The following is a 27496-nucleotide window of genomic DNA, read 5'->3' on the forward strand; positions in this document are numbered from 1 at the left end:
ACCATGTGATTTTATGACTCACACTGGTTGGAGTTTTATGACAATACCTGTGACGTTGAAAAAGATGCTTTGGTTGCCAAAGGTTGTGCATGTGTACAGGCCAGAGTCTGCCAGCTCCACGGTCTCAATCTCCAGCTGGCCATTACGGATGCGTGTGTGCTCTCCATCCACGATGGCCACTTGGTCTTTAGTCCAGTTGACAGCATGAAGGGAGTCCTTCGTAGAACAGCTTAGGTCCAGATGACCCCCAAGATAGAGGGTGAAGAGTTCTGCTGGTGTTTCTGTGGAGACTAAGAGGAACATTGGGTGAGCTGAAAAGAATCAGATAATACAGACATTGACAAATAATCACAATAAAAAAGCAGGTCCAACTCTAATATTAACACAAATCACAGACCGACAAAATGAAAACTATTGCTGACCTAAAACAATCAGACTGCACACATAAAGGAGACTGTCTCTTTTTGAAAAATGTTCTCTAATATTATGACCAAGGGACACCAGGAAATACTTTTCTTGATTTCCTTCTGGCACACAGCCTGTTGTGGCTCTTCCCCAAATTAAATTGCAACCTAAATGGGGCCCAATCATCTAACCATCAAGAAGCTACTCGGGATTCGATTACAGGAATGAAGAGCGAGGAGGCGTCACAGAGCGGGACACCTGAGCTCCCCTCTTCTAAATGACTACATAACCCAAGAGGGAGGGAGTAACCCAATTAGAATGACACACAGTCCGTCACAATGGTGTTGTTTGCAAGGCTACAAAGGTAAGAAGCAACTTTCCACTTATGAGAAAAGCACAAAGTGTACACTTTCCTAATTTATTTTATAGTTAGTTTTATCAATGTTTGCATCACAACATTTCTGAGTGTCAAACCTCTAAATGCATCACAGACCTAGCATTACAGCAAAGCCATGGACAGTGAGCATATGCACATGAGTGAGCAAGTGAGGGCCTGCAGCAGCAGGTTCTAGCGCCAGTTGCTATGGTGACCCCACTTGGGCCTAGTAAAGGTATTTCCTGGAATGCATACGTCTGACAGGCCCTTAATCCCAGCAGGAAAAGGGGCCAGGGGGTAGGATCAACTTTCTCCTCAGAAGCGCAAGCAAAGTGTCCAAAGCAGAAGAGCCATTTACAGTGATTGGTTACAGTTATCCAATCGACATACAACACAAGGAAACCTTTTTACTTTCTGTTCCTGCCCTCTAAATGGAGATGCCACTGATAAAGCTGTGTCAACATCCCAGCTGTTAATCTAGCTGCAGACATCATAAAACGCCCTGAAAAGCTGTAAAATCTGCTTGTTGTTTTATTGAAGACCACAGTCAAGACCATTTGTGCTTCTGTGACAACTGGGGTAAAAAAAAGTGACAGAATGTAGGTAAAAGGTGCCACTAACTGAAAAGGGTTGTGTGGAAATGGCATGATAAACACACAACTTCAGTTTCTACTCACACACTGAGCTAAGTGGCGACCTCTACATTTATTTTGAAAATGAGGATGTTTGATCTTAGCTAAACCTCCTGGTGCTATGATTGGATTATAAAGGATTAAAGATCCTAGCCAGCCATCTGCACACGTCTTCCGACTATTTGGAAAGACAATGATTGACAGGATTTAAAATCAGCCTAATAGGAACAATCCCAAAAAGGAATTTAGGTGTAGAGGTAAGCACTGATACGTTATCAACCAAGGGTACAAAAAAGCTCGATTTTGTGTAAATTCAGAAGGAATAGTTGGCGCCAGTCATCAGAACACGCTCTAGCTAGGCGATAGGAAGCAATATGCTGCATGAATGACTTCTGGGATTTCCTGCTCCCACTGAAGTGACGGCTAAATGCAGCAAAGTCTGTCTGGTTCTTCTACGCTGTAGTGGTGCATTGAGGAAAAAACATGTTTCCGTACTTAAACTGCCACAAGCAACTGAAAGGGTGGACAATGTGTAAAAGGGATTGATTAGAGACAAAAGTCAAGACAAGTAGAAAGCGAAAGAACAGGACCATGTCCATTAGCAAGCCCCCCAAATTCACCAAGAGGCTGTTTCTCCTGAAAGCACTCCAGTAGAGGACCTTTTCACTGCTGCTCAATTAGCATGGATTAACAGTTGGGAGCAACAAGGTTTAACACAGTGTTGTGCAAAGTTAACCTTCAAACTCATCCACTATCATTCAAATGAGCTTCACAACATTTAGCACTACACCACAACTTTAATGCCTAGTTCAGGACAAATAGGACAACCTACAAGAAACTTCTACAAAACACTTATTTTGCTATCATTACTAAGGCTATGTCTACACTAAGTTGGATAACCCCTTAAACCAATAATTATTTAGCTTAAGCCCCGTTTCAGCCACATTAAACCATCATTTAAGGTTCCCCTCCTCGGACAATTTTTTACATGGGTAAGTGCGCCGTGTATTTCTTGAATCTCCGGCTCTTAGCTTTGTATGGACTCATTGATCGTTTACAAACTGAGTTCAGAGAGGAAGTGACGCCAGAAAGACCGCGCCCCACACAGGAAGTGACATCAGAAAGAACGCACCACAGCCAGCTTCTCAATGAAGCGGTTTCGTAACTCGGAGCTAACCACTGGAAATATGGAGGTGAGTCATCCAGACATGCCGTGTTTCTCCTTCTTCTACATGTACAGACACTTGTGGAAATCACACATGAATACCTTAAGAGAAAACCATTGCAGCTATTTGGGATACAACACTTCTCAGACGGCAAGAGAACTTTCCAATGTCCAGGTCAGCTGTGACTCTATTTAGCCAAAAACTTTGTCCATTTGTCCAAGGAGAGACAACGAGAATGCGGGCTACCGTGGATGTGATAAAAAAAGATAGCACGTGCTTTGTATTACCTGGCCGACGAGTGAAGACTACGGGAAACAGCGAATGCATTTAGACTGGCAAAGCAGACTGTATCAGTTCTTGTCCGCCATGTATGTCCCGGACTCAACGTCTAGGGTTAAAGAGTTGTGGCTGAAATGTTTTCCACTTTGTCAACAAAACCTCCAAAGTTGATCAGTTAAAATATGTTTTTCTAAAACATGCTGTGTGTTGTATACACGTGGGAGGGAAAAAAGTTTTTAGAAGCATCACAGATGTTAATTATTCAGAATTAATTTATATTTGTCAATAATCGGTCGATTAATGCTGGTATGAAATAAAGTTGGAACCTGAAAGTGACATTTCCTAAGGATAAGCACGGTGGTGAGAAAATAGCATTTCCAATACAAAACTAAAGTTACATTCAAACTAGGTGAATCTTATTTTGCTTAAAGTCTGGCCCAATTAGCTTGTGTAGTGCTCTGATCTCTGCTCAGTTGCCATGATTGGAATGGGTGGACCAGGACAGGGCAGGATGGCATGTACAGTCCGTCCCTCGCTACATCACACTTCCAATGCGGCTTCATTAACTTTTTCTTTTAAAACACATTCTACATATTTTTGGACAAAAGTTAAATAAGTTTTAATGTATGTATTATATGTAATGGAGTATGTGTCTTATTTTCTGTTAGTATTACTGGTCACTATGTTGTGGCAACCGACAAATATTCTCCAAGCACAACTTCTATTGCCAGGTTAAGGGTGATGCCTACTAAACTCAACATAGCACTAATGCTAGCGATACTCTATCTTCACCGCGACAATCTCAACTTGACCCTTTTGGCAGAACAACTTTCTGATGGACTTCATTTTCAACTCCTATCTCATCAATAACACATGTTTACATTGGTGAGCCTTTGACGCTAGCGATATCGAAAGACAACAGCTGGAAGTAGCATTGGACATTCGGCGAGACACCTTCCGCTAATGGAGACTGCTATCAGCTATCAACCGCTGTCCAGCCAAAGCGGAGATTAAGTCTTTCAATGCACTTTATATTCCACATCAATAACACAGCTTTGACTTGGATAATGTGGAATGACAACGCATACATGGAATGCTAATACGGAATGCTTACATCAAAGCTAACTAATCTAGCTGCGACTGTCAAGTTTACCAAGTTTTTGCAGAACAACACACGCGAGTGGTTTCTTTTTTTTTTAAACTTAAATTTTTATTCTGTCACATGCATACATATATCAACAGGGTCAACATCTTACAATATATACATAGTCAATTTATATTCCATATCAAGCATTTGTGGTGTCATTTTCCTGAGTTTTGTATTCAGTCCATTTTGTCCATTTCTCAAGAAATAGTTCCTCCTGTATTCTGAGTCTATGTGTAAATCTTTCCATTACATATAGTTCTTCCACAATGCACAGCCACTGTTCACAGGTCGGTGAGCTGCTACTACGCCACAGTCTTGTAATTGCCTTTTTGCTGGCTGCTAACAAAACCTTGACTAAATAGAAATCATCGAATTGCATATATTCCTGCGTCAAGTTTCCCAAGTATAGTATCATACTTGTTTTTGGAATGTCATATTGTAGTACTTCTTTTATCACTGACCACACGTCATACCAATATTTTTCAATATTGGGACAGTTCCAGAACACATGTTCGTGGTCAGCGTCCATATTTCCACATAGCCTCCAACATGGTTGTTTCTTTGCTGCGACTCTTCCGCTTATTTTTGGAGTTATAAAGTATCTAGTCATGTTTTTCCAGCAAAACTCCCTCCATACCCTAGAACTCGTGGCCGTGCACTGCGTTTTACAAATATTATACCAGTCCTTTTCAGTGATCTGCTCCCCAAATCCTCTTTCCCATTTCTCTTTAATGTACATGGTTGAAGTCCCCTTGCTTGTCATCAATCCCTGGTAAACAGCTGAGATCACTCTACATTTTTTATTATTATAAGCTTGTACCATTATTCTAATTAGCGGGTTCATTGATGCCCTTTTAATTTTTTTAATATAGTAGTCCCTTATCTGTAAATACCGGAAGAACTCATGTTTGTCTAGATCATATGTCGCCCGTAGGTCTTCGAAACTCCTCATCTGCCCATCTTCCAACAGTGTGCACATTGCCGTCAAGCCTTTTCGTTCCCACTGTTTAAACCCATGATCTTCGAACCCAGGCTTGAAATTGGGATCACGTGTCAACCATCCTAGTATCTTTCTTTCATCCTCTAATTTGTATTTTTTTGAGATATTATTCCAAATTCCAATTGTAAATTTAGTAATCGGACTCAGTTCTGCCTCTACTCTCTTTTCTATTGTTTTATTTGCCAACAAGTTTTGGATAAGATCTCTCCCCTGGTCTAATTCAATTCCCTTCCATTTCGCTTCGTATTCTGGTCTACACCAGCATACTAGATACCGAAGTTGGGCTGCATGGAAATATTCTTTCAGATTTGGCAATGCCATTCCCCCTTTTACCTTGGGCAGCTGGAGAGTTTCGAACCTAATTCTGGGTCTTTTACCCCCCCATATGAATCTCGATATATTTTTATCCCACTCATCAAATTGTATTTGTGGTACTGCTACTGGTAGGGATTGAAACAAGTACAAGAGTCTCGGCAACACATTCATCTTGATTATTTCTATTCTTGAGCTTAAGTCCAGACACAGCACTGACCATCTCTCCAGATCCATTTTAAGCCTCAGATTTATCGACCCATAGTTGGCTTCATATAGTTTATCTCTTTCCTTTGTTATATTAACTCCCAAATATTTGACCATTTCCAGGTCCCAATTTAGTTTATACGTCTCTCTAATTTCTAATGAGGGGTTATAGTTTAACAATAATATTTGTGTTTTTGTGACATTTAACTTATACCCCGAATATCGTCCATAATCTTCGAGGGTTCTCATTAATCTAGGGAATGTTTCTTCTGGATCTCGGAGATAGATCAGTACATCGTCTGCAAAAAGCCCCACCTTGTGTTCATTATGTCTAATCTGTATACCTTTAATTTCCTTGTTTTCTCTAATCAGTTGGGCTAATGGTTCTATAAATAATGCGAATAACGTCGGGGATAAACAGCAACCCTGCCTGGTAGACCTCTCCAATTTGAAGCTTTTCGAAAGACTTCCATTTATTTTGACTCTAGCTGATGGTTCTTGGTATAGTGACTTTATTATCTGTACTGATTTTTTGTTAAAGCCTAGTCTTTCCATTACTTTATACAGGTATAACCAATTTACACTGTCGAATGCTTTGTGAGCATCAACACTCACGAGCATAGCACTTGTTTTTGTCTTCTGTATTTCATCAACTAAATGTAAGGCTCTCCTTATGTTATCCTGAGTTTGTCTTTCCCTAATAAATCCAGTTTGGCAGTCCTCTATTAGATCCGACATAAAGTTTTCAAACCTTTTTGAAATAATAGATGTATACAACTTGTAGTCCACATTCAGTAGCGAAATAGGTCTATAATTGTTACAGTCTTCTTTATCTTTACCTTCTTTATGTATTACTGATATAATCGCTTCTTTCCATGAGGGGGGAATTTTTCCTTTTTTAAGGGTGTAATTAAAGGAGGTCTGTAATAAGGGAATCAACTCTTCTTTAAATGTCTTGTAAAATTCGGCACTAAAGCCATCTGTCCCCGGGGATTTGTTATTTTTGGTCCTTTGTATTGCTTCTTCAATTTCCCCAATTGTTATATTAGCGTTTAGCATCTTGTTTTGGCTAACTCCCAATGAAGGCAGGTCCAATGAATTTAAGAGAAGTTCCATTTCCTCCTCTCTTGCCGCAACTGGTTGTGTATATAGTGTTCGATAATAATTTTCAAATACGTTTTCAATCGCTTCTGGATCGTATAATAGGTTGTTGGTCTTGGGGTCCCTTATTTTGTGAATATTATTTAATGTTTGTTGTTTTTTCAGTCTCCTAGCTAACATCTTTGTTGCTTTAGAGCCTCCCTCGTAGTATGTTTGTTTCACAAACCTGGTCTTTTTTTCGACCTCATCCATAAGCATTTCGTTTACTTTTTTTCTCATGTCTTTAATCTGATCCATTATCTCAGAGGTTCCCACTGTTTTATGTTGTTGTTCCAAATCTTTCAATTTTCCGATTCGTTTTTGATATAATTCTAATCTTGCCTTTTTCATAAAAGATGTTTGAGCTATCAACTTCCCCCTTAAGACCGCCTTCAGAGCATCCCATAAAATTGTCGGCTCCACCTCCCCGTTATCATTCTCTTCTAAGTATGAGGTTATATCTTTTTTTGCTGATTCTATCACACTTTCACTATTCAGGATGCCCACATTCAATCTCCATAACGTGTTTTTCTTCCTACTATTTAGATGAATTGTCAAGTATATGGCACTATGGTCTGAGAGATCCGTTACTCCTATGTTGCACTCCTTCACTCTGTGTATTTCTTCTTTGTTCATCAGATACATATCTATTCTACTGTACATTTGATGTGGTGCTGAGTAATGAGTATAGTCCTTCTCCAACGGGTGTAGTTCTCTCCATATGTCTATTATTCCCAATTCCTTCATCATTATGTTCACATATTTGCTAATGTGTTCCTTACTTCTAATCGTGCTTGTCGTGTCTAAGTTATAATTCAAAGTCAGATTAATGTCACCTCCACACAGCCAAACCCCCTCTGCTTCTTTGTTAATAACATCAAATATTTTCTCATACGTGGATTTACCGCTATCTGGGGGGACATAGACATTAATTAACGTTACTGTTTGGTTTTCCAATTTCCCTTTCACTATTATATATCTCCCCTCTTTATCACATATTTCCTTGATTAATTCAAATTTAACTGAGTTCGATATTAATATGGCGACACCCCTCCTATTACTCTGTTTTAAGAATGTACTGTAAAATGTATTGTTGTACCCGAGTTTCCTGAATTTTTCATGTTCCTGTTTAGATAAGTGCGTTTCCTGTAAATATATTACCTGCATCTTTTCCTTTTTGAATTTAGCCAAGACTTTGCTTCTCTTAATCGGATTGTTTAACCCATTAACATTCAATGACACCACCCTTACTTCATTACTTTGCATAAAGGTTTTCCTTTCGTACTTTTTCTGTCTTCCCTGTATCACGTCTGTTGCATGTTTCAGTTAAATTTTTTTGAATAATGAAGAAAATAAAAATAAAAATAAAACAAGAAACAAAAGATGACCCCCAAGGTACAGAGGCTCGCTCGCGTGATCCTCTCCAATCCTCAACCTGGCTAGCTTTAACCATTTCCTATCTCTATCGCACAGCGAGCGACTCTCCTCTACACAGGTCCCTCAACCATAACATTGTGAGTTAGAATAAAAGAAAAGATAAACAAAAACCCCTAAGAGGGTATATAGGAGAAAAGTCAATGTTCCAATAAGAAAACAAAAAGTATCAATATCCACGGTTCATGATTCTATATCAAAGTTAAATCTCTGGGATTATATCTATATCAGGACAGAGAGCATATTCCTAGTTATACTACCTAGTAACCAGTGTTCTTTTTTGAACATGAGAGACAAAAAAACAAAACAGAAAAAAACCGGTAATATATATGCGGACCTATATGTGCACATACATGTAAATACATATACGCACTCACCCACAACCACGCATATATTCACTTGAAAAAAGGAATGTGGTAGTATTCATTTCGCATATCAAACTACTTCCATTGCACCAGGGTACGTATAGACCTGTCTCCCGAGCGCCCCAACGGGCGCCACCGCAGCACCACAACACTAAACCGGCTGTCGACCCAGCTACGGCAGCACCCACCACAGCGCCCCGGAGACAAGCCCACCGGGAACGAGGACAGGGGAGCCCCTCTACGCTAGCATGTCCAGTGTAAAACAAAGTCAACAACTTATCCATAATATTGACGTATATATAGATCGGTCTCATCCTCAACATATATGCAGTACAACTGAGTAATAAAATAGAAAATAATAAAAAATATAAACAAATAGAAAAATATAGAGGGAGAGAGGGAAATAGGTGGTGAAAGCAGAGACAACAATCGAGCTGAGACGAAGGGGAAATGCCTTCCAAATCCCTCTTTTAGTACACAAGAGTATGAAAAGATATTCAGGTTGAACCCTGTACAGATCAGGTTCCATAATGTTTTGTCGCCTGTATGATATCCAATGTTCAACCAATTTAGTCCCTTAAATATTATACATTCTCCCCTATACCGTCATCTTTCCTCTCTCCCTCCGTGGAAAATATAAATAAAAAAGGTTTACAGTAAAATACATAAAGGATCATTACAAACATGTAGTGCTTCTAAATGTTTATCAGATACCCACGTAAAATCCCATTCACACATACATATGCATACAAAAACATGCGAACTTGCCCACATTCCCACAAAAGCACCCACACACGATCCATGTCCTGATGTGGATACTCACGCACGCACCCACACACATATGTATGAATGGATACACACACACGCACACACCCACACACACACACACCCACATACACACACACACACACAAACAGAACAAAACAAAAAAAAAGGTTTGTATTCTATCTGATTCCAGATCTAATATCTTATAGAATGAGAGTTCAAACATAGACTAAACCAATAAACCATACCAGCGTTTCCCTTATTTCCCCTGACCATCCCCCTCCCCCCCGTGAGTCCCAAGTTCTTGCAAAAGTCCAAAAGAAAGTAAATCTCTGTCCGTTTCCCATCAGTCTATTCCCTTCAATGTGTCCATTTCCTTGGCAGGCAACCGTGGATGTGTCTATTTACATAAGTGTCAGTTGTAGTGGTGTTCTTACCCCATTTCTCGGATCAATGCTACTCAGTACCGTCATTCTCGTCCAGAGCCCCGATGTTGTCTCCGGACTCGCTGCCGCTGCCGCCGTCTTCTTCTTCGCCGTCGTTCACCTCGTCGTTATATTCTCCTTCCACGCTGATGCCTCCCATCGCCTCGTCCTCTCCTCCCGGACCGTTCTTCCCGTGCGTTCCATCCTCTTCGTTGCCTAGTCCAGCGCCGTTCTCCTCCTCTCTCTCCCGGCCGGTGTCGCCTTTCTCCTGGGTGGTGGCGCGCCCTCTTCTCGCTGGTTTGGTAGTTGTGTTTCTCTCCATGTCCGGGAGTCTGGCTATACGCCGGTCATAGAATCGTTGTGCTTCATCAGCGGTCTTGAATGCATGCGTTTTGTTTTTAAATTCCACCTTTAAAACAGCTGGAAAGACGAGGCGGAATCGGACATTCTTCTTCCACATTTGAGCTTTTACCTTGGTGAATGTGGCACGAAGTTTCACAGTAGCTGGCGCATAATCTGGATAGAGCATAATTTTCTGTCCCTTCCATTGTAGCAGGCTCCTGTCTGCCCGTAGTGCACGCATCTTGTCCTGAAAGTAATGGAAGCGGACAATCATCACTCTAGGCCTCGGGTTGGGCCCCGGATTTTCCTTACCGATCCTGTGCGCTCTGTCTAGTATGGGTGGCTCGGTGAACACGTCCCCAAGTACTGTGGCAAAAAAGTTTTGCATGAATTGAACACAGTCGTTCCTTTCCCCAGGACTCGGTAGTACGTTCGTGACGCGCAGGTTGCAGCGTCTAGACCTGTTAGAGGCGTCTTCCATGCGTTCGTTCAGTGACTCGTTCTGGGTCAAGAGCTGCTCACATATAGCCTCAAGAGCGGTGACTCGTTCAGTTAGCTGCGTTGCGTTTTCTTCCAAGTCGACGATCCTTTTGCCTTGATCCTCCACAATTATCTTCACTTCATCCATGGTCCTCTTCAGCGGAGCTATTATATTCTCCATTGATGCGGTCATGAGTCGGTGTAGGCTCTCCATTTCTGGGGGTAGGCTGGCTGCGGTCATGCTACCAGCATTAGCCTCTTTAGCAGCTACAGAGCTACTAGCTGGAGAGGCTAAGCTAGTCCCACTGTTTGTAGTGGTAGTTTTACTATGCCGAGTAAAGTGCGCCTTTATCCCCTGCTGTGGAGTTTTGCCGCCCCGCGAAGCCATAGTGTGCCTATAATCACTTATGTTCTCCTTTCAACTCGAATTTCCTCACAATATGTGGTTTTTATACAATTTGAGTGTCAAATTCACGGAGAGTCGCTCGGACGCGTCCTCCCTCCTTCACATCTTAACCGGAAGTCCACGCGAGTGGTTTCTAACTTTGAAGAATTACCCAGGATGTGATTGTGTTGTAGTGGCCGGGCGACGGCCATAGCAAAGAATCTTAGAGGATCCTCTGGGCTACCGGTAAGTACAATATGGAATCTACAATAGAACAGACTCAAGGCGACTATATTAGCTAAAACAAGTGTAAAGGTGACTATATGGGTGGTTTAGACGGCTCTAATAAGGTGCTTTTTAAAAAGACTAATTTAGAAGGTCGTAAATGTTTTGTTTTTTTCAAACTTTGAAAAATATTTGATTTATTAAAAATATTCCTACTTAGTTGTGATGACAACTCTGTGTTGTGTCAAGACAACTATGAATATAAAATACAGTATTTGTGTCTGTGGACGTTCTCATTCATCCAGGTTATTGTAATCTCGGGGCATTCAATCAATCGCAACTGGGCGGCTTGATTTGTCTTAGAAGACGTTTCGCCTCTCATACAAGTAGCCTTTACCAGTTCATGCTCATAGACTTCCATTGGTCAGATCTCGTTTAGACTTAGATTGGTCCGATTGAGATGAAGTCTACTTGGATGAGAGGTGAAACGTCTTCTAAGACAAACCAAACAGTCCAGTTACGATCAATCGATTGAATTCCCTGATAATACAGTATATTTATTTATACGCAGGGTTAACAGTAAATTAAGTACCTAGATTCTAATCATATTGAACTCAATAAGTGCATAACTGCATATTGGACAACATCATAGGTAACATACTGTACGTGTATTGATATTACACAGTCACATTATTAACCACCAAATCAATATTTTCTACAAACCACTGTCACGCATTAAAGTAATTAGGGTAAAATACTGCAAAGAAAAAGTAAAACATACAGAAAGTGAATAACTAAAGCCACCACATCTCTTGGGAACTGTGACTGTAGAAAAGAGTAATTTCTTATGTGAGCAACACAACATGAAGTCCTCAGACAAACAATGAAACATGCATAGTACGTGACCATTTCCATACAACTATTTGGTTTCCCCGGTCAAGACAAAGGGAATGCAACCAAATGCTTCTGCTGTGATTGTTTGTAAACAGCTGAAGCCATCCGTCACCCAGCAGGGAAGTGAGGCAAGTTAAGTCTGCGGGGGAGCAGCAGGACAAGCACAGAGTTAGTGCCTCACTATTTGGGGTTTCAAAAATGAAAGGAATGAAAATGCATTACCATTTGTCCATCTAAATAGAAATGTATCACCTTGGAAGATATCATTTCCCACCAATTTTTTTTTTTTACTGACAGTGTATAGTAGTGTATAATCTTTCTCGTTATATCTTTTAAAGTATAACACTAATAAACTTTTTGCTATCCATTGATATTTTTCTTACACTAACAAAAATAAATGTTGGTTGCAAAGTTCAGTTAACCCTTGGTAACATGACGATGTTTGGGCTTCAGATGGGATGCATAGACTTCAGCTGGTCCCAGCACGGGACCAGCTTAACTACAACCAATACATGTTCCTTTGAGGGCTCACAGCCCAAGACAGTTCCTCTTGCTTCATCACTTGGACACTGAGCTTTATTATATTGTCCTGCCCCTTCCCAATTCCCACTGAAGAAAGTCAACACCCAAATGTATCTACTGTCATGTCCAGGCAGCTCTTACACTGCTGGACCCCATCCAAAAGGCACATTTTTAGGTTTTGAGTTTCAGCACATCCTTATCCTTTATTGGGAGTGAAACAGTTGAGGCGGGTGTGTACATTATCATTAATATAAGCACACACTTACACAGAAGTGTACATTATCTTTAATATAAGCACATACTTACACAGAAGTGTACATTATCTTTAATATAAGCACACACTTACACAGAAGTGTACATTATCTTTAATATAAGCACACACTTACACAGAAGTGTACATTATCTTTAATATAAACACACACTTACACAGAAGTGTACATTATCTTTAATATAAGCACACACTTACACAGAAGTGTACATTATCTTTAATATAAGCACACACTTACACATAAGTGTACATTATCTTTAATATAAGCACACACTTGCACGGAAGTGTACATTATCTTTAATACAAGCACACACTTACACAGAAGTGTACATTATCATTAATATAAGCACACACTTACACAGAAGTGTACATTATCATTAATATAAGCACACACTTACACATAAGTGTACATTATCATTAATATAAGCACACACTTACACAGAAGTGTACATTATCTTTAATATAAGCACACACTTACACGGAAGTGTACATTATCTTTAATATAAGCACACACTTACACAGAAGTGTACATTATCTTTAATATAAGCACACACTTACACAGAAGCGTACATTATCTTTAATATAAGCACACACTTACACATAAGTGTACATTATCTTTAATATAAGCACACACTTACACAGAAGTGTACATTATCTTTAATATAAGCACACAGAAGTGTACATTATCTTTAATATAAGCACACACTTACACATAAGTGTACATTATCTTTAATATAAGCACACACTTACACAGAAGTGTACATTATCTTTAATATAAGCACACACTTACACAGAAGTGTACATTATCTTTAATATAAGCACACACTTACACATAAGTGTACATTATCTTTAATATAAGCACACACTTACACATAAGTGTACATTATCTTTAATATAAGCACACACTTACACATAAGTGTACATTATCTTTAATATAAGCACACAGAAGTGTACATTATCTTTAATATAAGCACACACTTACACAGAAGTGTACATTATCATTAATATAAGCACACACTTACACGGAAGTGTACATTATCATTAATATAAGCACACACTTACACAGAAGTGTACATTATCTTTAATATAAGCACACACTTACACAGAGCCCAGGAAACATCATGAATGTTTTTTGTAATGGCCTGTGCATGTTATAATAAAACAAACACCCATTAGTCAATCACTTCAAGTCCTTCTGTCACTACATGCTGGACAGATAGTATTTTTGTTGTTTTTATTTCATGAATTCATATTCAGAATGTTTGAGTTTCAGGAAGTTTATTGCAGCTATTTGTTGCATAGTGACTGAATGATGCTCTCCCTTGATTGGAGTTTACTCTGGGAACCGCTAACAGATTGCTCTCAGAAGATCTTAGTGATCTAGAGGGCGTATATAGTGGGAGCATATCAGTGATATACTAGACCATGCAGTGATTTATATGTGAGCAGGAGGATTTAGAAATCACTTCTCTGATGTACAGGGAGCCAATGGAAGGATTTAAGAATTGCTGTAATGTGCTCCCATGTTTTGGTGTTTGTTAGAACTCTAGCAGCAGCGTTCTGAACAAGCTGTAGCTGCCTGACACTGTTTTTGGGAAGACCTGCAAGGAGACCATTACAATAGTCTAGCCTACTGGTAATAAAGGCATGTACAAGTTTTTCTAAGTCTTGAGCTGACATGAGCCCTCTAAGTCTTGTTACATTTTTGAGGTGATAGTAGGCCGATTTTGTTACTGATTTCATGCGACTTTCGAAATGTAAATCAGAATCTAAAATAACCCCAAGATTTCTGGCTTTATTTGAGGTTTTCAGGGACAGTGATTGAAGGTGTTGGACGACTTTAAACCTTTCTTTTTTAGCACCAAAAACAATTATCTCAGTTTTATCTTCATTTAGTTGTAGGAAAGTGACTAGGATGGCAGAAGCTGGGATCGAACCTGGAACCCTCAAGTTGCTGGCACGGCCACTCTACCAACTGAGCTATACCGGTTATTGATGGCGACTTTCAATCTTTAAAATCATTTTTGAAAAATCAATCTTGTAGTTAATTTTGTGGCGAGTTTGGTCCGTTTTACAAAATAGTAAAGCCACAAATCATATGGAGAACTAACTTTGCTGAACGTCTATTTTTTTAAATACACTCACACACCGAGCACCTGCTGGCAGAAATGTAGATTGGCGCCTGAAGCTCTGTCTGCATGGTAACCTTTGTATATCACATCACTGATGTGACATAATGCCTCACCTGTAGTGATGCTGTGACATAATGCCTCACCTGTAGTGATGCTGTGACATAATGCCTCACCTGTAGTGATGCTGTGACATAATGCCTCACCTGTAGTGATGCTGTGACATAATGCCTCACCTGTAGTGATGCTGTGACATAATGCCTCACCTGTAGTGGCGCTGTGACATAATGCCTCACCTGTAGTGATGCTGTGACATAATGCCTCACCTGTAGTGATGCTGTGACATAATGCCTCACCTGTAGTGATGCTGTGACATAATGCCTCACCTGTAGTGATGCTGTGACATAATGCCTCACCTGTAGTGATGCTGTGACATAATGCCTCACCTGTAGTGATGCTGTGACATAATGCCTCACCTGTAGTGGCGCTGTGACATAATGCCTCACCTGTAGTGATGCTGTGACATAATGCCTCACCTGTAGTGATGCTGTGACATAATGCCTCACCTGTAGTGATGCTGTGACATAATGCCTCACCTGTAGTGATGCTGTGACATAATGCCTCACCTGTAGTGATGCTGTGACATAATGCCTCACCTGTAGTGGTGCTGTGACATAATGCCTCACCTGTAGTGGTGCTGTGACATAATGCCTCACCTGTAGTGGCGCTGTGACATAATGCCTCACCTGTAGTGATGCTGTGACATAATGCCTCACCTGTAGTGATGCTGTGACATAATGCCTCACCTGTAGTGATGCTGTGACATAATGCCTCACCTGTAGTGATGCTGTGACATAATGCCTCACCTGTAGTGATGCTGTGACATAATGCCTCACCTGTAGTGGTGCTGTGACATAATGCCTCACCTGTAGTGGTGCTGTGACATAATGCCTCACCTGTAGTGATGCTGTGACATAATGCCTCACCTGTAGTGGTGCTGTGACATAATGTCTCACCTGTAGTGGTGCTGTGACATAATGCTCACCTGTAGTGGTGCTGTGACATAATGCCTCACCTGTAGTGATGCTGTGACATAATGCCTCACCTGTAGTGGTGCTGTGACATAATGCCTCACCTGTAGTGATGCTGTGACATAATGCCTCACCTGTAGTGGCGCTGTGACATAATGCCTCACCTGTAGTGATGCTGTGACATAATGCCTCACCTGTAGTGATGCTGTGACATAATGCCTCACCTGTAGTGATGCTGTGACATAATGCCTCACCTGTAGTGATGCTGTGACATAATGCCTCACCTGTAGTGATGCTGTGACATAATGCCTCACCTGTAGTGGTGCTGTGACATAATGCCTCACCTGTAGTGGTGCTGTGACATAATGCCTCACCTGTAGTGGTGCTGTGACATAATGCCTCACCTGTAGTGGTGCTGTGACATAATGCCTCACCTGTAGTGATGCTGTGACATAATGCCTCACCTGTAGTGGTGCTGTGACATAATGCCTCACCTGTAGTGGTGCTGTGACATAATGCCTCACCTGTAGTGGTGCTGTGACATAATGCCTCACCTGTAGTGATGCTGTGACATAATGCCTCACCTGTAGTGATGCTGTGACATAATGCCTCACCTGTAGTGGTGCTGTGACATAATGCCTCACCTGTAGTGGTGCTGTGACATAATGCCTCACCTGTAGTGGTGCTGTGACATAATGCCTCACCTGTAGTGATGCTGTGACATAATGCCTCACCTGTAGTGATGCTGTGACATAATGCCTCACCTGTAGTGATGCTGTGACATAATGCCTCACCTATAGTGGTGCTGTGACATAATGCCTCACCTGTAGTGATGCTGTGCACAGACACAGACAGAGCCACCAGAAACTACAGAGGAATAAAACTCTTGCTTTAATCTTGACGAGCTATAATTGCTATCAGATCAGAGCTGTCAAGCACGGTGTGACTGTCAATGTGTGTGTGTTACAATCTTTGTGTTGGTGTGTTGTTCATATTGCCTAACATCAGGCCTGTGCTAAGAACCAATTTTGCTTGACCTACAAACTATTGCAGATAAACAACATTATATATATATATTTAATTATTGTAAATATTTTGAGACAAATCCACCACTGATGGAATGATAATACATAATAATAATGCAAGTATGCCCTTTCAAATACAATAAACTTGTATTTGTCAAATACTTTAACATTGTCAATGGAATGTGAACCATCAAATATCCCACTTAAATAAAACGAGAATATCCATCCATCCATTTTCTATAAAACAAGCAACAAATAAAAATCAAATACATTGTGTCTGCTATCAAAAGGTAGCACTTGAATACAAATCACAAGTAAAAGCAATGAAATAGGTTGTGTATCTGTTACGGGACCCTAAAATATACAAAAACAAAACAATGCATAAAATGCTTAAATAAAGTTATTGTGACCAAAATGACAATGGTTATCATTATTGCTGAATGTGCTCAAAGAGTACTTATACACACACTAAAATCGATTAACCTAGTTATATTATTATTTTATGTTACTAAAATAAATAGACACACCGCCTTCCGCCAAAATGCAGCTGGGATAGGCTCCAGCATCCCCGTCACCCTGAGAGGGACAAACGGTAGAAAATGGATGGATGGACAATATACTTTCTTTGCAGAGGAAACATTTAATATTGATTTTCACAGGATGCGGAACGCCAGCGAAACGTAACCTCCATGGAACGTAACCTCAATATAACAGCGGCGCCATCTGCCAATCACTACCCATCTTCTGTTGCGTCTCGGCTGTGCAGCCAAACAGCGTGGACTTTTAAGAGAGCTCGCAAGTACGTGCAAAATCGTGTGATAAAGTGAACACTAACACTGCTCGGCGGAATGTTTCAAGCTTTGCCGTCCATCAATACCCAGAGGCGGACGCCATCGGCTTGACTTGACTCTTGAAAAAGACGACAGTTTTGCGTTGCAGAACCATGACTTTACTTCTTTTGTAGCAAGCAAGTTGCATCATCCCTGGCAAGAGTTGTACACACACACACACACACACACACACACACACACACACACACACACACACACACACACACACACACACACACACACACACACACACACACACACACACACACACACACACACACACACAACTGCCACGAACCACGCTCCTGATTCCCCGGCCGCCGTAGCTGGCATTTGACACAGGACCCCATATGCGCACATAGCTGCCAGGGATATGCCCGTACATGATTCTTTCATTTTGGAGCTCACCAATCAGCTATTGGGTCAGCAAGGTGAAATTAGGTCTGAAAGCCTTTGACAATTGGGCCCTAATGTGTGAATGTGTCGTTTGCGATGAGGTGACGCCTCGGCCCCCCACGCAATTTCTATCCATTAAAGAACACCACTGTCCTTTGAATATTTGCACATTGCACATTTTGTAGCTGGGTGTTGCTGTCTTTCACGGATATATTCAAGTGTGTCCACCTCGCAGACATGCTTCCTACGATCCAGACAATTGCTTACGTCATCCTTACATCCTGTTTCGACAGTGCTGTTTTGGTGAGCAAAATTACTTGGTGGCCAAATTTTCGGTGCATCACTAGTCAAAAGCGCGTAAATAATAGACTATATACTGTATATTATTGCCAAAATAATGGCTACTACTACTTAACCATTATTAAGTAAAAATGTTCCTGTGTTTACAGGGCCTCAATGTCCAGCAGATGAAAAAAGAAAACATACTTTCTTACAGACAAAATCAGGCTTCATCAAGAAGAGGATAGAAAAATGTTTACAACTGTAATTAAAGCTGCAAGCAGCGATGGACGGGACCGACTTTGAGGGCTCATAAAATCCAAACCGGAGCAGTAATTAAAACTCTTTCATCAACTTTTAATCAGAAGGGTTCCATCTCTCTCCTGTGCTAATTTGAAGCCGACACGACAAACGCGCTCAGAGGAGATGTTTGAAAAAAGGTGACTGTTTTTACACAACTTTTGTTTTGAAGGGGTAATTGCAAACTTCCTGTTGATTTTTGCTGGGGGTTGTCAGTGTATGAAATATAGGTCTAAGTGAGACCTACATAGAGGTTTTTGTTTCATGTCTCTACGACATTCCTACTGGGAGTTACAGGCAGTTTTGTCTGTGTTTTCTTCCTAGGGGGCGCGAGAGTGCAATTTTTAGTTTTGGGGTTTTGATGTGTGTGTCCAATTTGGTGAGTTTTGAAGCAAGTTAAGGGGGTCAAATTACAGCTCAAAGAGGCGGCGGTATAATAATAAAACACTAGAAATACAATAGGGTCCTCTGTCCCAAAGGGACTCGGTCCCTAAAAATACTATGTAAAGAAGCACTACTTCCAAACTGAATAGTCTTTTAAATACATTTGCTCAGGGTAAATGGTAAATGGGTTATACTTGTATAGCGCTTTTCTACCTTCAAGGTACTCAAAGCGCTTTGACACTATTTCCACATTCACCCATTCACACACTGATGGCGGGAGCTGCCATGCAAGGCCCTAACCACCAACCATCAGGAGCAAGGGTGAAGTGTCGGTAGAAGGTGGGGACGAGGTCGGTAGAAGGTGGGGATCGAACCAGGAACCCTCAGGTTGCTGCCACGACCACTCTCCCAACCGTACAGTATATATGCAGAAGTGTAATGGGCACAGTAACAACACAGTAAAGTCTTATAACGGTGTTGTTATTTCTTGTAAATGCTGAGGCAGAACAGCAAACACACATGCTTTGTTTTCACCATTTTCAGTGCATGTACCCTTTAAGAAGCGTTTTCCAGATGGAAAATACAGCTGTAATGTTAACGAATAGGCAGAATAACAAACATTAGCGGTTTGCTGTTCAAAGCAGTCTTCTGTAAATGGTCTTTTAGGAGGACTCAGTGAAGTGCACTCAAATAACACAACTGTGATGGGGGTGGAGGCAGAAAGACCAAAGTGACAAAGGGCAGAATTCACAGAATGCTGCAGTGTGTCAAATACATTCCATGACAAGGAACAAAGCTTTGATTCTCAACAGACTATTTCTCATGAGTAAACACAAGTTAGGGCTTTAGTTCAATCAGTTTTATGTGATTAAAAAATCCTAGCATGAAATGTGATCATGCCAACTTACCGTCATCAGGGCTAGCAGGACGGCACTGTGTCCTTAAAAGCTGGGCAAAGAGAGCCAGAAACAGAAGTACACTTGGCCTCATCAGCATCCTGTTGAGGGAGCTACAACTGTTGGCTCTTTGGCGATTGGAACTCCATTCAGAACCTGACAGCAGCAGGTCACTCGCGAATTTGAACTGTGAAACAAAAAACAAATACTTGAATATGAGCTGAGTCGAGATTTGTTCAAGAAAACAAAATTGTGCTTGGACAACAGAAGAATGTGATATCATTATAGTGTTTACAATGAAGGAAATATGCGCAGTATGGAAAAAAGGAGCAAAAAAAGCAACAACACAATGTAATGGTAAGAAACATAAGTCCACAACTATGTGGACAAAAACCCAAGGACAGCAGAAAAAGTGAAAGAAGTTGCTTTGAATGACTGCATGGTTCAATGGAGTGTTTCAGCGTGTACAAAAACATGGATAAGATTGCAGATAAGCAGTCTTTCTAGAGTTTCAGCAAAGGTAGAACAAATGCATCTTGCGAAGTCTGAAGGAAGCAGAATTTGTAGTATAACTTGCAGAATGGAGTGACACATGCACACATCTGCTTGCATCATCAGCCTCCAGCATGTGTCCCATCCCCCCTGGGGGGAGGAACCACAGAACCTCAGTCTGTTATGTGACACCGTTGTAGAGAGACATCATTTCCACACTTTCACATCTATCACCTAACATTTGGTTTTGAAGAAAGCCCGACAACCATTTGCCCTCATAAGAGACATGCAAAACAAAACACACGATGTGTTGAACGCTGGAAACTAAGTTCTGTTGGGAGAATCAACATTTAAACAATGTCTTTGCTCAACTAGGTGGGGAAATGAACAAATAATGACTTGATTGAGTGTTATCTTTTTAATGTCCTTTTGGTGGGATGAGACTCTCTCTCTCCTGTTGTTGGCAGGTTACTAAGTACAGTAGGTAGCAAGTTAATGCTGCTCAAAGGTCTGCAGAAATGTATTTCAACTAGGGTTGCGCGATATAGACGATAGGAATTTGGGCGATGAATGAGCTTTTAATACTATCGTTTTATTGGCAATATGGCCTGAAAAAAAATCTCAGATTTATTCAAAAATTTTCAATTTACAATTGTTCCCCCAACTTAAATAAAAAATCAATGAATAAAAATGACAGAGATCATTCAAAACGAGGTTTGCTTTTATTTGATCTAAAACTATTTGTTTGAAATGACACTGCATCTTACTCTTAGCAAAAGACCAGTTATAAATTGTACTTTTTATGCAATCATTTGCAACTAACTACATTTAAGAGCTTCCTCTGTGAAGCAATAGTTCTGCTTGAATAAAATACTTTTGTAAACAAAAATATATGCAAATAAATAATCTCCAGCATTGAGCATCATTACAATGTGCAAAGTAATGACACAAATCCAATAAATCAATAGATATGTTTAACCATTAAGTAGTAATAAAAATCAATCAGATCAATAAAGTGCAAGGTTGAAATAAAAATGTAGTATTGTACATGTTATGCAAATAAATAAACTAGCACAACATTGAGATGACTGTGTAGTTTTAGTAAGGAGATAAACACAGCTTCTTCCATCTTGTATATGTGAACTGCTGTTAAATACAATACATTGCACATGTAATAGAAATACAATGTAGACTATATTGATGATTAAATGTCTTGTTGTTAAGAGTTTTATTTCCCCCACTCGGCTCGACGCTGCAATAAGTTTGTTGTTCTGCTGCCTTTTTTTGAACAAACTTTGCAATGTGCAGTCATTTGTTCATGGCCTGTTGCCTCAAATCTAAACCACTGACAACACTTGTATTTTCTTTCTAACAAACCTCTCGCTCTCGTTAGCATTAGCCACGTTTTGCTAGTCTTGTGAATCTCCGCTGAGGGAGTAAGAAGGCGGCTAAGGGCTACGGAAGCTTATGCTTTAAAGAAAAAAGAAAAAGCAAGGCCAACAACACTCGTGTCCTTCTTATAATTTGAATATAAACTGCTAACAAACACAGACCGGTTTCGACAAAGACGAAGACTTAGCTTTTTCTTTAAGTACACTTTTTGCCGTGCACCTCTTTATTTTGGTTTTATTACGTTTTTAGAGAGAGTGCATGTTTTTTCTGTATTATATAAACAAACACTAAAGGGGCGGCGTGGCGAAGTTGGTAGAGTGGCTGTGCCAGCAATTGGAGGGTTGCTGGTTACTGGGGTTCAATCCCCACCTTCTACCATCCTAGTCACGTCCGTTGTGTCCTTGGGCAAGACACTTCACCCTTGCTCCTGATGGCTGCTGGTTAGCGCCTTGCATGGCAGCTCCCGCCATCAGTGTGTGAATGTGTGTGTGAATGGGTGAATGTGGAAATAGTGTCAAAGCGCTTTGAGTACCTTGAAGGTAGAAAAACGCTATACAAGTATAACCCATTTATAATTTATTATTTAAAGATATTTGACCAAAAACCAATGAAGCATCATCACTGCCATCCATCCATCAATCCATTTTCAATCGCTTGTCCCTCTTGGGGCCATATTACCCAAAAATATAACGGGATGAGTTTTGATAATTGTATATATTTCTCATTTTTAAAAGTTATTTTTAAGTGTCTTAATGGATTAGCCCCTGATGTGATGTGTTAAAAATAAAGACATCAGATTTTCTCTTTTTTTTTTTTTTTTCAATAGACCAAGCACATTCTGAAAATGTAGATTATATATTTGTTTACACTTCAATGTTGTGGTTATTCTATCTTCATTTGTCGTTATTTATACTTTCTGAATAAATTATGCGATAATGCTCATCAGTCAAATAGGTGGAATTGAGTCAAGCAGAGTTTTAAAAATGCTCCCATTGGTGGTCATTTTTAATCGATCAGAAGATGAAATAAATATTCTCAAAATCAAACTACAAGATGTTATTAATTACTAATTGTCCTCAACTTATGTACTACAATCATCTGGTTTATTATGTACAAAAGGTAGCATCATTTACAACAGAACTTGGGAATTTGGATTCATTTCATGAATCACACATGAAGAGAGAAGGTCCTTGGTACGGTACATATCACACATGAAGAGAGAAGGTCCTTGGTACGGTACATATCACACATGAAGAGAGAAGGTCCTTGGTACGGTACATATCACGCATGAAGAGAGAAGGTCCTTGGTACGGTACATATCACACATGAAGAGAGAAGGTCCTTGGTACGGTACATATCACACATGAAGAGAGAAGGTCCTTGGTACAGTACATATCACACATGAAGAGAGAAGGTCCTTGGTACGGTACATATCACACATGAAGAGAGAAGGTCCTTGGTACGGTACATATCACACATGAAGAGAGAAGGTCCTTGGTACGGTACATATCACACATGAAGAGAGAAGGTCCTTGGTACGGTACATATCACGCATGAAGAGAGAAGGTCCTTGGTACGGTACATATCACGCATGAAGAGAGAAGGTCCTTGGTACGGTACATATCACACATGAAGAGAGAAGGTCCTTGGTACGGTACATATCACGCATGAAGAGAGAAGGTCCTTGGTACGGTACATATCACACATGAAGAGAGAAGGTCCTTGGTACGGTACATATCACACATGAAGAGAGAAGGTCCTTGGTACAGTACATATCACACATGAAGAGAGAAGGTCCTTGGTACGGTACATATCACGCATGAAGAGAGAAGGTCCTTGGTACGGTACATATCACACATGAAGAGAGAAGGTCCTTGGTACGGTACATATCACACATGAAGAGAGAAGGTCCTTGGTACGGTACATATCACACATGAAGAGAGAAGGTCCTTGGTACGGTACATATCACACATGAAGAGAGAAGGTCCTTGGTACGGTACATATCACACATGAAGAGAGAAGGTCCTTGGTACGGTACATATCACACATGAAGAGAGAAGGTCCTTGGTACGGTACATATCACACATGAAGAGAGAAGGTCCTTGGTACGGTACATATCACACATGAAGAGAGAAGGTCCTTGGTACGGTACATATCACACATGAAGAGAGAAGGTCCTTGGTACGGTACATATCACGCATGAAGAGAGAAGGTCCTTGGTACGGTACATATCACACATGAAGAGAGAAGGTCCTTGGTACGGTACATATCACACATGAAGAGAGAAGGTCCTTGGTACGGTACATATCACACATGAAGAGAGAAGGTCCTTGGTACGGTACATATCACGCATGAAGAGAGAAGGTCCTTGGTACGGTACGTATCATCGTATCAATACGTATCGTATTGAAGAGGCTGCTTGCAACATTTCCACAGCTGCCTAGGGGGCGCCAACTTTCTAATGTATTTTGAATGTATATTCTATCATAACAACAACATGACTGCAAATGATTTCTTGCCTCTCTTGGACTGCTTTCGTATGTGTGCACACCCTCCCTGAGCGTACGTGTTGACCAGACCACCGTAAACACCAATCATTTCATTTGTGCCGGTAAAAAATGTTTATAACATAAACTTTGTAAATGTAAAAAATATAGACAATTGTCAAACAAATGTGTTCTGATAAACCACTAACACTAAACGTAAGCCAGCTCGTGGTGCTTTTGTTATATTTTTTGCTTTGAAAAATGTAACTGTGAGGAAGTTGCAAACAGCACCTTTAACATAGCCCCACCCCTTCTGAAGTCATGAGCGCATTCGTGGAGGAGATACAAAGAATTGCTATTGCGCCACCCAGTGGACACATTTAGAACAGCAGTTTCTTTCATTCAAAAATGTCAGCTCATTTTCCTACTTAAACTCATCCCGCCTGATCCGGCCCATGGGCCGTACATTTGACACACTGGCACCAACGTGGACATTATTGTTTTACACTTGTTACGCAGGATGTTCCTGCACAATTTCTGCACTTCAAATACATGTTGTGGTAATGAATATGATTATAACATTATATCTGCGTTCGATTACAGTAAGTGTGTTTATCCTAAACATTCTTGCCACCTCATTTTACACACTATGGCATCTTTGCATGTGAACACATGGTTTCCCCTAAACTGCCAAGATACCTGTGGCGATGGGGGTGTGCTTAAGGGTGTGGTCACTAGGGGTGTAACGGTACGTGTATTTGTATTATACCTTTTCGGTACGGGGGTTCCGGTTCGGAGGTGTACAGAACGAGTTTCCACACGGACATATTAAGTAGCGTAACGAACGTAGTGTAAACAATGCACACTGAGGCACAACACACGGCATGCTAGCAGCTAACGGGCTAGGATAGACTGACCATACGTCCTCTTTTCACCGGACATGTCCTCTTTTGCGGAGCTGTCAGGGCGGAGTTTCTTAAATGCCTCAAATGTCCGGTTTTTTGAGTTAGGGTTGCGTGTATTTTCAATGTACGTTCAGGGTTAAGAAGGGGTTAAAAACAAAACAAACAGCAGCATTGGTGAGGGAGGGGCAGAGACAGAGAGACAGAGAGAAGTGTGAAGTGAAGTGAATTACATTTATATAGCGCTTTTTCTCAAGTGACTCAAAGCGCTTTACATAGTGAAACCCAATATCTAAGTTACATTCAAACCAGTGTGGGTGGCACTGGGAGCAGGTGGGTAAAGTGTCTTGCCCAAGGACACAACGGCAGTGACTAGGATGGCGGAAGCGGGGATCGAACCTGCAACCCTCAAGTTGCTGGCACGGCCGCTCTACCAACCGAGCTATACCGCCGGTATATATATATATAGAGAGAGTTATGATAAACGCGCATGCGTCACCAGGCTCTGCTTTTCATCCATAGATTTAATTTTTTATTATCTATAGCAGGGGTGTCAAAAGTGTGCCCCGGAGGACATTTGCGGCCCACAGCTAATGTTTTAAAGGCCCACGGCACATTCCAAAAATACTATTAAAATAAACAAAAACATAACAAAAGTGAAATAAAAAAAGCTTAAAGGTTAAATGTCATTTAGAAAAAGTTGCAATGTTGACTAATAAAACAAAGCTGTTTTTTTTTTCCCAAACTGTCATTGCTCAAAACATAATATTGAATCAAAATCAATGTTATTATGAATTATTGACCTATCCAAGGTTCCCATTACTTCACATCAAATATTACACTAAGAAAAATATTTTTGGTGGAAGATTTTGCAAGTTTGGTAAATAAATAACCCAAAAATGTATAATTTATTGTTTTCTTACTGTACCGAAAATGAACCGAACCGTGACCTCTAAACCGAGGTACGTACCCAACCGAAATGTTTGTGTACCGTTACACCCCTAGTGGTCACAATGACATCATCGAGTAATTTGCTATGATGATATTTTCTTTAAAAAGGCTGAAATAATGTATACATACATTCAAAACAAATCTGTTATTTGAATTAACATACCGGCATATTTTTTATCGTTCTGCCATATTTTCAATTGTTGCTGCTTTTTTCAAGTGTTTACAGACTTTTAGTGACTTTTTTTCCAATGAAAAACAACTGGCAACAAATGTAGCATATTGATCTGGTGTTATCATAGAATGTACTTGTGTTTAGAGACTCTTGACTTGTGTCCCTGACTCAAGCAGAGTGCTACAGCAAGCATATATGACCTCACACTTGCTTCACGCTGTTGCTCTCCTTGGACTTTCTCTTTTTAAAAGCCGCCGCTGTCCTCTTAATATTTGCACATTTTGTAGATGACTGTCCGCGAGTATATCTGCAATATATATACACATCACGTCCAACTCACAGATACGCTCACAACGCTCCAGACAATGGTGTGTGTTTTGTTTACATCTGGTTTTGGTAGCACTGTACAATAAGCAGCAACAATTTAAAATACAACAAAACGGTATTATGTTACAAAAATATGTATGTTAATACGGTGCTTAATATAACAGATTTGTTTAAAATGTATAATTAAATGTGTTTATCTTTTGAAAGAATATATGCATCACAGCAAATCATGTGATGACATCATATTGACCACGCCCCTAACGCCACAGGTATTTTGGCAATTTTAGGGGAAACCCTCCATAAGAAACGCAAAACATGAAGATTAGTTGGTTTTCTAACTGTCTGTTTATTTTGGGTTTAAAAAAAGAAAGAAATAGGTGAAAATATTTCAGTGTGTGTATGAGTAGCCACCACAAATAGCATTCTGTCTGACCTTCAAGACAAGAACAATATTCAATTCTGTCAAATTATAAACATCAATTTGAACATTCAATGATTTTTTACTCTGCCAATCTTCAGTTCCAAGTACTGTTAGTAGTAAAGTGAGTCAATGTCCTAATTGTTTGTATTTCTTCAACCACAACACTGCGGCTTCTTTTAAGAGTTCATCAGCAGTGAGTGTTGCTTGTGTACTAAGTCGCCCTCCAATTTCTTTTCTCTTTCCCAGAACACTTGGCTATTATTCCAGCAGCTGAGTTTGGCTGGAGGCATTGGAGGGTGACGAAGAAGCTCGGT

The 27496-nt window shown here is 40.3% G+C and overlaps 2 protein-coding genes across 5 annotated transcripts in view; both read right to left on the minus strand.

Moving 5' to 3' along the window:
• The window catches only part of fgfr1a (fibroblast growth factor receptor 1a), a 75154-nt gene that overhangs the window by 38647 nt on the left and 9011 nt on the right, over window positions 1-27496 (minus strand). For all 4 annotated transcript variants that reach the window (XM_062051712.1, XM_062051711.1, XM_062051714.1 and 1 more), the window contains exons 2-3: window positions 20052-20226; window positions 48-290 (exon numbers count right to left, since the gene is read on the minus strand). In XM_062051712.1, the coding sequence (XP_061907696.1) occupies window positions 48-290; window positions 20052-20139 (331 nt within the window). In that variant the 5' untranslated portion in view covers window positions 20140-20226. The remainder of the gene's footprint in view (window positions 1-47; window positions 291-20051; window positions 20227-27496) is intronic.
• LOC133652698 (uncharacterized) lies at window positions 9072-10989 on the minus strand. The gene is made up of 3 exons (XM_062051715.1): window positions 10308-10989; window positions 10126-10242; window positions 9072-9989 (listed from the first exon to the last, which is right to left on the minus strand). Exons 1-3 carry the CDS (start codon window positions 10861-10863, stop codon window positions 9685-9687), a joined length of 978 nt encoding a protein of 325 aa, XP_061907699.1. The 5' UTR covers window positions 10864-10989; the 3' UTR covers window positions 9072-9684.

The sequence above is a fragment of the Entelurus aequoreus genome, linkage group LG06 (assembly GCF_033978785.1).
Source record: "Entelurus aequoreus isolate RoL-2023_Sb linkage group LG06, RoL_Eaeq_v1.1, whole genome shotgun sequence".
In the NCBI taxonomy this organism is placed as follows: domain Eukaryota; kingdom Metazoa; phylum Chordata; class Actinopteri; order Syngnathiformes; family Syngnathidae; genus Entelurus; species Entelurus aequoreus.